The sequence below is a fragment of the Artemia sp. Qi Xiang Cuo genome, chromosome 7, assembly GCF_049724085.1.
Source record: "Artemia sp. Qi Xiang Cuo chromosome 7, ASM4972408v1, whole genome shotgun sequence".
Lineage (NCBI taxonomy): Eukaryota > Metazoa > Arthropoda > Branchiopoda > Anostraca > Artemiidae > Artemia > Artemia sp. Qi Xiang Cuo.
Window position 1 is genome coordinate 59,255,641 of NC_142800.1, and position 15,353 is coordinate 59,270,993.

The 15,353-nt window shown below is 36.0% G+C and overlaps 2 protein-coding genes across 3 annotated transcripts in view; one reads left to right on the forward strand and one right to left on the reverse strand.

Annotated features, from left to right (window-relative positions):
- Nucleotides 1–15,353, reverse strand: part of Rh50 (Rhesus blood group-associated glycoprotein Rh50) — a 199,476-nt gene that overhangs the window by 51,141 nt on the left and 132,982 nt on the right. For both annotated transcript variants that reach the window (XM_089092444.1, XM_089092443.1), the window contains exons 3-4: nucleotides 2,664–2,847; nucleotides 1,132–1,282 (exon numbers count right to left, since the gene is read on the reverse strand). In XM_089092444.1, coding sequence (XP_088948570.1) covers nucleotides 1,132–1,282; nucleotides 2,664–2,847 — 335 coding nt within the window. The remainder of the gene's footprint in view (nucleotides 1–1,131; nucleotides 1,283–2,663; nucleotides 2,848–15,353) is intronic.
- Nucleotides 13,612–15,353, forward strand: part of LOC148950506 (uncharacterized) — a 70,746-nt gene continuing 69,004 nt past the window's right edge. Inside the window, exon 1 of the mRNA XM_089092439.1 lies at nucleotides 13,612–13,642. The gene's annotated coding sequence lies outside the window, so the exon portion shown is untranslated. The remainder of the gene's footprint in view (nucleotides 13,643–15,353) is intronic.

Genomic DNA, 15,353 nt, shown 5'->3' on the forward strand with positions numbered 1-15,353 from the left:
TCTACTTCCTTTGAAACATTTCAGCGCATCTTACAGTCTAGGCAATTAAATCAGACATGAGAAAATGCCAGAAGTGACATTTAGGTTTGGTCCGGTGAAGATCAGAGAAAGATACAGATAATTTCATCTCCTTTACTTATCGCCAAATACGACTTTAAATTTTCATTTTTCTTAGCCGTTTTACAAGACAAAACAGTCTGGGTTTTTTTTAATGGCCTTCTCACTATTGGGTTTTTAATGGCCTTCGCTCCACTCGGTCAAAATCCTTCAAAGGCTGGGTATTAATCCCCCTCTCGAATGGATCCCGTCATATATTGACAACGTATATATAATAAAATTTAAACTTCTGCTGAGTTTGTAGCCAAACTATTCAGTCTAGAAGCTTGATAACCCTCGCAAACTATTTTAGGAACAACGTGAGTGAATATCCAATGATATAAACTAGGAGAGGACAGGGGAGCCATAAAATAATAACAACAAGCATGCCAAGGCTGCAGACCTGATTTGTTGACCGCAGTAAGCAGAATGAGCGGAGGGAGATGAGGTTGGAATATATTTGCGAAGACTGAAGCCCGTCAATGGGGAAGGCTGGAAACCTGATCTGCTGCCATAGCCAATGAAGAAAGGCCGCGTCAGGCTATATTTCCTTGGGTCAAAGCCCCGATCGAGTGAAAGGAGGTGACAAAAAGGCAGTTTTTATCAAGAATGTAAAAAAATTAAATGTTTATTCTTTGCTACTCTTTCACCGTATCCATTGAATTGGTAACTGAACTATTCCAGCTATTATGTTAAATTTGTACAAAATAATTTTGGCACAGTGAAATTAAATTAAGGTTATTCTAATTTGGAATAAAAGGGCTGACATTGCAACGGCATGATAAGAAGGACGGAGGAGGCTGAAGGTCCCAACCCTTTCTTTGCGGGGTCCGAAGTCTCAAGCTTTCAACTCCAGCGAGTGAAAGGAGGTACTTGAGATAATATTCCGAAGACCAAATGCCTGAGCGTGGGGGGCGTGGCTAAGAAATAGGCATCACTTTTTACACAATTATTTCACAAACCTAAAGGTCCTTAAGTTTAACTTCACCTAAAATTTAAGAAATCCATATAAACTGAAAGCTATATTATACTTACATGAAATATATGTATTGTCATCCATTCGTTGGTGGCAAATAAAGTAGTCTCTATTATTAACATGATTATGAGCTGCAAAGGAGTAGTTTTTCCCAATACTGCACCGAATGATATGAGAACAGCTGCAGTTCCAAGGTCAGCGTTAAGGAGGCTGCAATAGTAAAACAAGATATTATTTGTGGCTGTTCTGAGAATGTACTCATGGTTAAGTCAAACGAATTTAAACTTTGTGACAATACTTGTAAATATAAATATGTTAAAATTAATCAGACAAAATATTTATCTTTCAAAGGATAAAAACAAACATAAATAAAACACTAAAAGAAAAATGAAAATACATTATAAGTTAAATAATTTCTTTTGTTATTAATGATTTTGTAAGAGTTTTTAGTAGTAATTGTAGTTTTGTAATTATACATTTATGGTATGGAATTGGTCCTATATCTACGGAAGTGGGGAGAAAGATCATAAAATATTTTTTGTCAGCCTCATAACTAAGACTTGACTTACTTAGGTCTCCTGACGGGTGCTACTCGGTGTAGAGAGTGACCTCTGCCTCATCCATCCACTTCGGTTCATTGCAAGGGTTTGGGCTTCACTCGGTCTGATATTTGCCACCGCTAAGAACTCGGATACGTTGTCGGGCCATCGTTTCTTTGGTCGGCCGTGAGGTTGCTTCCAACCGGCTTTGATAGGGTCAAAGTTGAAGATCGTCTTTGCGGGTAGGTGAAGGGCATTCGAAGTAGATGTATAAACCACCCTAAGGTACGCTCGGCTGCTTGTATAGAAAACCAGGAATATTTGGTGAGATGCAGCAGCTTTTCGTTACTTACGAAGTTGACCCACCGTAGACCTTCTATCCTTCTCAGACTCTTCGACTGAAATCTATCGATGGCCATTAGGCCATAACTAAGCAATCTTGTAAAATCCAACAATGAAAAACTGATCAACGGCTATATTTATGGTATCGGTTGTCACGGTCGATCGGCCTCTTTGTGGGAAGTGCTAAATCCGTGTAATCTGCGTTAATAAGAATGACCCATCGGATTCCAACTAAATTTGGTAGGGATTGACAGCTACGATTCTATTTTCAGATTTGAAGGACCATAATTAAATCTTACAGGTATTTTCACTTTTTCAGTCAGTAGCTGTGGGCTACGGCGCTGGATATTTAGTCTTCTATAATTTTCATTAAATTATCCTATACTTCCTGCGTTTGTGAGGCTCAGAACTACTGAATTCCGAAATTTTGGTCAATTTGGTCGAAACCGGAAATATTGAAGAGCTTTAAATGTTCTGACAACCGTCTCCTGAAGTTCAAGTATAGGGCTAGTTATTAAGGATGTGCTTTCGTAGTTAGGGACGGATAGCCTGTATGATAGATTGAAAATTAAAATATTTATGTAGTCAAATAGTCTGAAAAGCCCTGCAGTATAGTCTTGGAAGATAGATTGAAAATGAAACGGTCCTGCTTGCCAGTGGCACTTTATTGTAATATATTACATAAAAAACAAAAAAAAACGAAATTTCACCTGAATATTTCGACTTCAATTTTTCCATCATGCATATGGAAAAAACCTTGGCATAGAGTATTCCATTGGATGCAAATTGCTGCCAGCAAAAAATTGATTCCTACTGAGCTGTACCCGTAACGCTTTAAGAACGTCATTAGAAAACCAAAACCAATGAACATCATAACGTGCACATCTTGAAACACTGTAAAGAAACATCAGTAATAATAAAAAAAATCATCAAATAGAGCATGAATCGCTATTTGTATAATTTACTGTAGTTTTCTTATCTTTTAAACATTTAAGATACATTTCAAACACAGAAGAATAAACCAAACTGTAAAATATGTACAACAATAATGAAGTTTTTAGCCCTACAGTTTTTAAAACGAGGTATCTCATGAACAAACAATATACAAAAACTGATTTCATATATTTTTCTCAGGTCTTCCAGAATCGTTGATCAGTTTTGAACAATATAGATCGTTATTGCTGTGCGTGCAGAAGTTGATTTACTTGCCGTGTACCAACTCTCTAATATTACTACCTCTATTAACAAAGTGGCAAAGGGTACGCTCGAATTGCTTTAGAAATGAGTGTAAAATGAATATGTAGGACCCCTGGGATATTATTCCTCTGCCTCAGTCACGAACATAGAAAATGAGAGAAAAAACTAAATCAAAATCATATTTGTGGCGTCTCATGCTACCTAGTAAAGAACGAACTCTAGCACCTAGGAATCGTAAATTTGAAAACGTGTTTTGAAAAAAAAAGTCAATTAAGGAAGAATCTCCATTGAAGCTGATATAGAAAGCAGTAACTGATATTTCGGCTAATGAAATCGCTTGAAAAAGTTGTTGGTAAGTGTCATACCCGTTGAAAAGTATTCTCATTTTTAATCTCTATATTTTTGTACTGAGTAAGGAATTAGCTCGTTTGCGGACCGAATAAGGCCTAAAAAATGTTTGTAAATTTTTTTTTTTTCAATCACAAAAATTCACCAACTTAGACTTGGCTTTTTTGGAGCGAGTTAGGGTTTGGCTTTTTTTGGAGTAAGTTAGGATTTGGCTCGTTTTGTGGATAAATTAATGTAGATAAATTACTCTAAATAGCGGCTTGGTTTAAAGTTGTAGCGCTAAACATAATATATGTTTGTTCGGTACTGGTGCAAAATGCGGGCCCACCGCTATAAACTGTATCAAGAAAACCAGTCACGAAACCCGTCAAATGGGCTATTTGCAAGAGACCGCTATAGATAAATGATTGCAAAGCGTTGTTTCTCAATGAGTTACAATATTTAAACGATTGTTTTTTGGGGTTTAGGGGGGAAAAAGGTACCTAGGTTTGGTTAGATTACGTATTTAATAGTAGGCATATGCTCTGCTCCCCCCCCCCCCTAATGTGCAAATAAATAGCCCAGATTTGTTTCTAAACTGCTATATATTCATCCTATTTTATTTTATTTCATTAGCATTAACCAAACTTGACTTCTTCGTGGTGCCCGCATAATGCACAAGTACCGTTTTTTCTTACAAATTGCGTATATTCGCAGCATGGCCATTATTTTGAATGTGTTTCGGTATTTTCTATGTTTTGCTAAGAAAACACATTTAAGGTTCAACCTTGAATGTAGTATCTTTAAATTCCTTCCTTGAATTCGAGACCAAAGCGTAGTTGGCACAACAATTTTGTTTGCAAAGCCCAAGGGCTGCTGCAACGGCTTGCGTTGCGTAGGCAACGTAGGTCTGGTTTTATGTTGACTTTTGTTGCTATAGAGAAATTTGGACAATCTTCCTTCAAAAGGGATCGGACCACGTAGCTGATTTCGGGAACCGATTTCAGCATCAGTGGACAAACGATAGTGGTAAGAAAAATTTGTTGAAAGAAAAATTTATTGAGCGAGATTTTCAAAACAAAAAATCATGGACACAAATAGTCAATTGGAGTTTATTAATAGTTGCATGATTGATCTCAGCTTAGTTCTCAGTTTAGTACTCAGCTCAGTATCGGGGTCTTTCACCAAAGACATCTCTAGCTGACTATTTATTTGTATCCCTATTTTTTGTGATGATCATGATGAAAATCGGCGCCGAAAACCAGAAAATTTTTTAAGCTCAAATCGACGCCGATTTCTTTTAAAATCGACGCTGATTTGGAAATCAGTTCCCGAAATCAGCTGCGTGTGCCCAGCCCTTAAGGAGAGATCTGTAAAGTAGTAATCTTAGGCTTGATGATATTACATATATGGACGTTACCAGCGGAATCCCCGGGGGAAGTGTCATAAATTATTGAAATTACTCATAGCTTACTTATTATTTTCAGAGATGTGAAATGGTCACCGTTCGTGAAATACACTTGGAATCGTTCCTGCACCAGTTGAACAATGGTACAAGAAAACTGATAAAATTTCATATTATGTTTTGTCTCTTTCAGTAACGAACAACAATATGAAATGACACAGGAATGAATCATATTGCCACCTCTCTGGAGCAATTAATAAGGAGTGTAGTGTTTCCATGCCTTATACTACAACTACTAACAACTCACCGCAGCACCAAGCCGCTTGAGGCCAACACAGCTACACACGCTCTTCTTCCATCCGAAGCTATTCAAAGCCCCTCTTTTTACACACTCTCAGGAAGTTCTCAGTTCCTTTAAATATTTCTTTATGACGTCCTCTCACCCAAGATGAAGGCGACCTGCTTTTTGTTAAGCCCTAAACGGTTGGCCGAAAAGGACAATCTTTGGCAATCTGTCATCCTTCATCCGCATAACGTGCCCTAGCCACCTCAACCTTTATTTCATTATAGCCCTAGAGAGCGGTATTGAACCACTTTTTTCGTACAGCCTATTGTTTGAAATATGGTTAGTCAGCCAAGTACCCAGAACGATCCTTAAGCAATTTCTCTGGAAAACATCTAGCAAATCTTCATCCGCTTTTTGGAGAGCCCATGCTTCAGAGCCATATTTGACCACTGTCATGCCTTATACTGATACAAATTTGCAAGTAATTAAACATTAACTTGGAAACTGTAAAAAATCACTCACAAATTCAAAAAATTTAGCCTATGCAACAAAAATATAAATTGACAAAGGTACAAAAAATAGGTGGTGAGATGAGGAAAACGAGTTTAAATTGTAAACAAAACGAGTAAGTGAGATTTGTTCAGCAAATAACACTTAGATAAAGATATGGAGAAAAGGTGGAAACTACAAACAAATTATGGAATGAGTCATTTGGTTTCCCCGTTCTGTGTTCTTTTTTCAAATATAATAGCCATTACCACTGCAATTGCGTCTCAAACCACCCCCTCCCCTAGTAGAGCCTGATATAGACTTAGACAATATTTAAAAGTTCGCTTAATTTGTAGGTTTATGCTATTTTTTGTGCTTATTTAGCTTCAATATTTCATTCACAAATATAGACAGTGGAATAGTGTTGCCTAAGTAAAGAATGATGTGGTCATAATGTTTGTTTAAAGGCACTTTGTATAGAAGTAGTTGTCGTAGAAACTTCTAAAGGGTTTCATTCAATCGAAAGTTCTAGGGCCTTCTTTAGCAGTCAAAAGTGATTGGAGGGCAACCAGCCTCCTCCCCATCATTTTTCCAAACACATCCAACCAAAATTTTATATAATCGTTTTGTTAAGAACACCAATTTGCACTTTAATGAAAAAAAAAAAATTCTGATTGTGGATTGTCAGTTTAGTATGCATAAACTTATATTTATTCCTGAAAATCTTAATAGTTTTTATTTATTAAACTCAAAAAAGTGAAAATACTTTTTATGTATTTTGTTTTCAGCAAAGTGCAAATTATGTTCCAGTGTATTTGTTTTCAGTAAAGTGCAAATCATGTTCTTGTCTTGAGAAGACATGAGGGTTGTCAACCCTATTCATGTTAGTTTTTGCTCGTTTTGTGTTTGACTTGGTTATTTTATTGTAATTTCTCTTCGTTTTGGGTTTCATTTATTTATTGATGGTGGATTGTGGTATTTACGCTTGAATGATAATTTGACTGTATTTCTACTCATTTTGCTTTCATGGAGCTCTTTACTGTTCTTTCAAAAACTTGTTTAGTCAAAAAGGTCTTTTAAATTGATTCTAAGTAAAACCGATTTTAAAACAAAATAGCAAACAGAAACATCTGAACGTAACTTTCAAGACGATTGAAAGGCACGGAGTTTCTGGTAGTTATGAATATTTTAGACAGTTGGTCAGAATGATCTTTAGGTCTTTTAGACAGTTGGTCAGAATGATCAAAATCAATCAAGTCTGACTTCGTCTGGTCTTTGCTGAACAAAACGTTATAAGTCTTCGCTGATCCATAAAAAAAGTGAGCCGTTTCGGAGCGAAGCAAATTGTTTTTCGTTTTTCTTCTTTTTTTTGTGCATCCGAGTCCCCTCGTCCTATGGACATACACATGGTTTCAAGCTTTTCAAAAATAATTGTTAGTTATTTTCCGGGCGGATCAGTAATTTGGAGACAGAGATCTGTTGGTCCTTTCATCCCTTCCCTGACCATAATTTTTGAATTCCTCATGCTCCAACCCCTCCCCAACTGCTTTCTAAAAGTCTAGATGTGCTTCTTTTTAGTCTGGATTTAAGTAGTTTCTTATGGTTTACCTAAGTACTTCAGTACTTTTCCCTCAAATCCCAACACTCTAAAGGTTTCAGCTTCACCCTTGAAGCCGTTCTTGAGATATGGCAAATTTACTATTCTGATAACCTAGATAAATATAGTGTCTTTTGATTTACTTTCGGCCCTTCACTCAAATCAAAATTCAAAGTCCACCTGGATCCTCAACACTCTGACAGTTTGAAAAAATTGATTCTAGGTTCCACTGGGGTTAGAAACACTAAACTTTTAGATAGATCAGAAAATACCCCCCTCCCTCCCCTCCTCTTCACACAAAAACGGAACTCTTCTTGACTTCTTCTCCCTAACACTCCAAAAGTTTCAACTTGACCTTCCCAACATATTCCTGAAATATTGCAGTTATGCTGTTTTGACACCGGGATACGCATACTATCTTTCGATTAATTTCCTCCCCTACACTCAAGTCAGAATCCAAGGTCAATTAAGCTCTTGGAAAAACCCTGCAAGTTTCAGCTTGATCTCCCAAACCGTTCCTGAGATTATCCACATACACTATTTTGATTAACTGGGTCACAGTGCGTTTTTCGATTTACACCGCTAATTCATGGGGAATGAATTTTCGTCATGTAGGGGGATTTCAATACAAAAAAATTGAGTAGATTTAGAGACAAAACGTTAAGTCCTCTTTTACCCTATATCCTCCCTCTAAGTCAAACTTCAAGGGCCACTCCCCTTAAAACTCCCCGAAAGTTTCAAATTTATTCCCCAAGCGATTCCAAGAATATTGTAGATGCACTGTTGTGATAACCTGGCAACTTATAGGCCTACTGTTTTTTTTTTTTTGTTTTTTTTTTTTTTTTTAGCCTCACTGCTCAACTGCAAACAGATTTTATGATCCATGGTGGTTTATTATACAAAAAAAAATCATATGGATCGGAGACAAAACCTTTTTAGTCCCTTCCTTTTCTGGCTATAGGGTCTAACAACATAAAACCTTTTATCTGAATTGGACACAAAACATTTTTAGTCCCTTCTCCTTCTTTCCATATGCCTTTTTATATAGTGGCTTTCAATAAGCCACTGCTAAGCCTTTTTAGCTGGATCAAAGACACATATTTTTAGGTCCCTCCCCTGTAAACAAAGTGACTTTTTTCTTCCCACATACAGTATCTGAAAGTTCTAACTCCACCCCCCATGTCATTATCTATGTATTACAGATGGACTATTTTGAGAACCTGGATATGCATTTTCCCTTTTGCATTATTTATTACAGGTGTTGCCAAAGTTTTTGTATTTCTTCACTTGTTTTGTTTTATCTCTTTTTTTATTTTTATTTTTTTATTAAATATAACCAGATTTTATCCTTTTTAAACTTATTTTGACGTTTCCTAGTTTAATTTAATAACTTTAGAATGATTTTTTGTTTGATTTTTTTTTTTTTTTTTTGCAATCTGCCAGTTTTTTTAGTTTACGTTATTTTTATGATTCTTTGTTGTCATTTTTCTATTTATTGACTTTAACCTCCTGTTTGTATTTTGTATTTGTTCGTTTTTGTCTTGCTTTTTATGCTGTTCATGACCCTTCCTAATTTACTACTTCTATCAGTTTAATGACATGTCCCCTATATGTATATTCATTTTTTGTTGTTTTTTTTTTGCCAATTTTCATGAAATGACAGAACATTCCTTTGCCAGTTTTATGTGTATGGTTAGTTATAAACTTAGTCTTTTGATATTTGTTTGTTTTTTGCTTTGGCTCGGACATACAGATTCGGCCCAGCCAGGCTTGTGATAGCTATTTTTTTAAATAAATCTCTTATCTTGTTGTCTCGGTATAGTGTCTTTCTGTTTAGTTATTTCCCAAATCAAATGTCAAGGTTCACTTGAGCTCCCGGCACCTTTTGAAGGTCTCGACTTTATTTCCCAAAACGTTGTTGAGATTTTCCAGATACACTGTTTTTGTAATTATAAAAGCAGAAGGAACTAAGTAAACTGAATTTTTAGCCCAAACACATACAGTTTCCTTTCATTTACATCGCTAGTGCACTTTAAATGGATTCTAGTCCCACAAAAGTATGATGGGCCAAAATTTTTTGGCGGATTTGAGATAAGAATTGTTTTGCTCCCTTGTCTTCCTCTTTGGAGTCAAAGTTAAGGATCTATTCCCCACTCTTCTAAAAGAAACTCCCTTAAAGAACCATGATTATCCTCGACATGTTGCATATTCCCCATTTTGATAACTTGCTTATTTATAAAATCTTTTGATTTACAATACTTACCGTGAATAGACTCATCAAAAGGACACATAAAATAAAAACGCTCAGGCTGATAAAAAGCAGAAAATATTTAGCGCCTCCTCCCAATAAATTGAAGTCTCCTTTTCCTTTTTTTTTCTTAACACTCCATGAAGGCCTCAGCTTCAATCCTTGAGCCATTCCCAAGACAACGGAGACTTGTTATTTTGATAGCCTGGATGCAAATGATTCATTCTGATTCACCTCGTTCCCCTCTTAAAGTCAAAATTCAAGAGCCAGTCGTCCCATCTTAATCTCTGAAACTCGTTTTAACTTGATACACTTAGGAATTCCCAGGCTTTTGCACATAGCGTAGTTAGAATTAGGTTGTGTCTTCATTATGATTTTTTCAGGCCATGCTCCTCGTGCTTTTTTATTTTTTCAGTCAGTCCCAGGCTCCATTGGCTCTTTTTAAGGCTCAAAAAGGCAATTCAGACACATTTGAAGTGGCTTTTTGAGAAGTCTGTTTTTTTGGTGAACAAAAAGCTGTTTTTACTTGGCTGACTTCACCTTAAAGACATAATTATTTGAAAAAAACTACGTTTTCTAAAGAGTTAAAGAGGCTGAGTCACAAGTTCGAACCTTAAAACGTACAGGGATTAAGAGGTACAGTTGGGGGGCTGCCACCCCCCAAACCCCCCACTTTTGCAGCCTTTAAATAAAATAAACAAGTTTTTTAAACTGAAAGTAAGGAGCGACATTAAAACTTAAAACGAACAGAAATTATTCTGTATATGAAAGGGGCTGTCCCCTCCTCAACGCCTCGCTTTTTACGCTAAAGTTTGACTTTCTCATAACTCTATTTCTTTTTAAACGATAATAAAACTTTAGCGTAAAGAGCGAGGCGTTGAGGAGGGGACAGCCCCTTTCATATACGGAATAATTTATGTTCGTTTTAAGTTTGAATGTCGCTCCTTACTTTCAGTTTAAAAAACTTGTTTTTTTTTATTTAAAGGCTGCAAAAGTGGGGGGTTGGGGGGCGGCAGCCCCCCAGCTGTACTTCCTAATCCCTGTACGTTTTAAGGTTCGAGCTTTTGACTCAGCCTCTTTAACTCATTAGAAAACATAGTTTTTTTCAAATAATTTCTGCACGTTTTTGTACAGTTTATTACTTATTATTGCTTGACTAACTGTTAGCTGATCGTGTCAGGAGTTAAAGTTGGGGGGCTGCCGTCCCCAAACCCCCCGCTTTTGAAGATTCTTTTGTTAAGGCTTTTAATTCCTGAATACTCAAATCAAATGCACAGTAAGATTTTCTTTTTTCAACTTTTCTTCGAAAATGCGGGTATATGGCATGTTATCAAAGCAGTGGAGACTTACCTGTAAGCTGAAGGCCGACTGTGATATTCTTCTGGAGACGCCTGTTGAGCCGAAGGATTTAATAGATTGGATTTAAAAAGAAACTGAGTTTCTTTTTTAAACTTTAAATTTAAGAGATACTACTTTAAATTCAATATACAAAACATTTACTCTGACGGGGAATCGAACATGGGTCTTCCGCATGACAGACAGTATTAGTGACCACTATACCATCAGAGACTATTGTTAAAATTATTTTTAGTCTCTGGAATCTATTTTGACGCAAGCAAAAGCAAAGTAAGATTTTCGTTTTTCGACAAAAAAAACTTCTGAGAAAAAGCTGGAATTTTTGGAAGCTTGCAGTCGGTCTTGTCAGGTTAAGAGGACTATTTTGATCTAATTCAATAATGAAATACTATGCTTTTACGAATTTCAAAAATTAGCATGGGCTCTTATAGGAAAACGAGGTTTTTCGTAAATTCGGTGGATAATTTTTTCGGTCTGAAAATATCAAAAGGTCCTAACAGGTCGAATTCCACTTCGAATGAGTCCTTATTCACCCGCATCCGTTGCCAACTTTGGCCTGTAGGCGTGGCAAAAAAAACAACTTGATATTTGGTTTTTAGAACAGGGAAGGAGTGATCGGATTGAGCTGAAATTTTGAGGATAAGCTTCCAGGCCCTAGGAAAGCTTATCCTCTAAATGTCAGCCCGATCGGACAACATTAAAGGGGGGCTGTGATGGGAAAAATTAACATGGGCTCTTATAGGAAAACGAGGTTTTTCGTAAATGTAAAGTTGGGGGATAATTTTTTCGGTCTGAAAATATCAAAAAGCCCTAACAGATCAAATTCCGCTTCGAATGAGTCCTCATTCACCCGGATCCGTTGCCAACTGTGGCCTGTAGGCGTGTCAGATAAAAAAAAAATTGACGAACATTAAGTGGCTATATTTGGTTTTTGGAAAACAAAGAAAGAGTGATCGGATTAAGCTGAAATTTTGAGGATAATCTCCCAGGCCCTAGGAAAGCTTATCCTCTAAATTACAGCCCGATCGGACAACGTTAAAGGGGGGCTGTGGTGGGAGGGTCAAAACTTCCGGTCCACTTTCCCCCATGAAGATAAAGTTGGAGGGGTGTGAAATTTTGCAAGTTTCTTAGTTTGAGCTTAGGCTACAAAATACGATCACCACCGTCTCTCTGCGACCGCTAGGACTGGAAATCACTTAACATTGTGGTGGTTCGCCTCTTTAAAGAGGCACAAGTGTGCTTCCTTGATGAAGAAAGAGGCTTAGAAAACTCGGGTGCGTGTAACGTCTTTAGTCTTACTGATTTGCACTTTTTTTCATATAGCCCTTAGAAACTTTAGAATTTGTTTGCTTAGTGAATGACCAATGAAAATTTTAAGCTGATCAGACAACCATAACCGGACATGGTCGCATTTTTTGTTGTAATCTATTTTTGAAAATAAGGAATTTAAGTAATTTATAGTCATTCATTATGACTACACTCATTGGACTGTAGAGAATCATCTCAACGCATGTGGGAATACTAAACCATTCGATCCAATACTTTAATGGTTTGCGGGATGCCGGGATATCAAAAAGTCGGGGAATAGGGACTGGTTACCATTTACCATACAATCCAAACTAGCCTTAAAAAAGCCACTAAAACTTGTGATCTATGATTGAATTATCTTCCTCCAAAGTTTTTCCGACCATGTTTTCCATTCACAGGAAGAAATGCCGCGTTTAGGGAAATGCCGAATGTATACTGGTTATTCATCTCGCTCACATTAGCGTGAAAAACCTGAAGAATTTACTTTACATAATTTATACCTTCACTTAGTTCACGTAACTTAGGCTACTTAGGAAGTTGAAAATTTTTCAACTTAGTGATAATCGCTTGAAATTTTTTTTATAGCCTATACTTGAAAAATTACATCAATCGAAAACAAGATTTTGTTAAAAATAAGCCATATGTGTTCAATCCAAAGAACAAAAATTACAAGGACACTTTCCAAGATGGGAACATCATCTGGAATTTTACTGTGGTTTTTAAATTATTCGGGGATTATGGCCTTTTAGCGTCTCAATTTATTTTTAGTTTAGTGAATAAAATTTTTGGAATGGGCCTATACAAATTACAGAACTTTGTTTATCATGTCTAAAGTTTCAGCTAAATTGTTTGATAAGTAAGACAATACACTTGTCACTGACCGGCTTCCTTTTTTCTTGTACTTTATTGTCTTTCTTTTATCATTATTAATGAAAAACTATAGTAAGGTACTGAAAGTTTTTCAGCTGATTTTCAGTAGTTGCTGACAGGTGCTATAGAAATACAATAAAGGCCATATTCTGCGGTAATTTGTGGTAAGGTTTTGCCAATTACGAGGAGTGTTGCCAAGTTTCAGGCTAGAATAAATAGTAAAACAAGAAAGAATTGGACCTTCTACGTGTCTCCTTGAATTTCAATAGTATTTAAAACTTCTACTTGGTTCTTTACTATGGCAAGGTTAATGCGCTACAGCGCTACCCTTGAAACACTAGAATGAATGTTTGCATTAAGAATGTTTAAGTTCTACCATTGAAGTTGCCAGCTCAAGGTGTCTAAACCTAACTTTTTTTCCTTTTAAATTTTTGGTCAATTTTGTCACAGGAAAAATTTTTGTAATTTGGCTTATTTAGCTTTTTAACCGAAAAATACTTCCAGACACTCTTTTTTACATAACGAATGGTACATTGCAACAATACAATTTCTTCTCCCAAAGTTCGAATCGTGATCATGCTTATTGGTTGACAGACTAGCCATAAGGTAATTACCCGTAGACCCCAATATAGTTTAGTGAAAATTTCTAGGGTGTGCACTTTAATAAGTGTAGACCTACCCACAGGCCTGCTTACTTCTAGTCACTCATTTTGCAGCTTAGCCTGCTCAAGAAAGATTAATCTAGGCTAATAACCTTTGTAAATAGCCTAAGACAATTGGGTAAATATTTACCAAATCATATTATTGAGTTAAGAATAAAGTGAATATACCACTCAATGGCTTTTTTTATGCTCTTTACAAATATAATTATCATTTTGTCAGAAATGAATTTTAGCCCCCACCCCTATATATGCTAATTCAGGTATAGGGTAAGACACCCAGTAGTTGGACACTTTGAAAACTTTTTGACATTTAAACTACTCTAATTACTGTATTATACCACCTAGAAACTTAATTTTTGTAGCATTAAAATTCTGAAGAATTTCTGAACAAGTAGGTTACTAATTCAAATAGTTTTGCTTGTACAGTGCCTCCTATTTTTGAATTTACTAACAAGTGACAATTCCGCCTAAAGTCCGACATACAAACGGCTCATTGTAAATAGTTATGATGCAATATTGCCTATTTCCATCCAGCGAACTCCCTATTCTCAGGCAGTAGCATCGAAACTGGTTTTCCCAGTTTTGTTTTCTATACGCTGTAATCTTGGCCAAGCTAATATCAAAATAGCCTAGCTGCAGTTTGTAAATCACCATTTTGCAAATGAAAAATTAATTTTTAAAGGTTTATTACAAATTTGTATAACAAATTTGATTTTCAGAGAAGATAATAATTCAGATTGGAATTATTGAGAAAAGTGAATATCCTTGTTATTCAATGTGGGCATGTGCGGATCAAGGATTTTTGAGCTGCAGCTGCAGTTTGTAAATCACCATTTCGCAAATGAAAAATTAATTTTTAAAGGTTTATTACAAATTTGTAGAACAAATTTGATTTTCAGAGAAGATAATAATTCAGATTGGAATTATTGAGAAAAGTGAATATCCTTGTTATTCAATGTGGGCATGTGCGGATCAAGGACTTTTTTGGGGGGAGTGGGGGGGGGGGGGCAAAATGGGTGGATCAAATAAAAAAAAATTATGGGGCACAAAATAGGTTGATCTGATAAATTTGCATCAGGAGTATGTTTAATTAACGCAAACTTGAGTTAATTAAGTAAATTATGCTCTTTAATGCTCTTTTTTATTCTCTTTAAGAATATAGTAATCATTTTTGTTGGAAATGAATTTTAGCCCCCACCCTTATTTATACCAATTCAGGGTATATATTTGCACATTAGGGGGGTGGGGGAAAGTTTAAACTTACGTCTCATTTACAACATAAGTAAAATTACCCCCTCCCCCCAAATATGCAAATATTTACCCTAAATTCTTATATAGGCCTATAGGGGTGGGGGTAAAATTCATTTCTGGCAAAAATGATTATTATATTTGTAAAGAGCACAAAAAAGGGCATCAAGTGGTATATTCACTTTAGTTTTAACTCAATAATATGATTTGGTAAATATTTACTGACAATTGCCATGGAAAACTTAAAATAAAACATTCTTTTCTTCTTAAGCACTTAGAAGTGTATTGTCCATATGAAACATAAATTGTAGTCAAACTATTTGTCTGAAATTAGGTAGTGTCTGAGGGTAAAGTTCAAGTTGAAAGGGCTTCTGGCTAACTTGATTGGTAAATTTTTGCCAAATCAT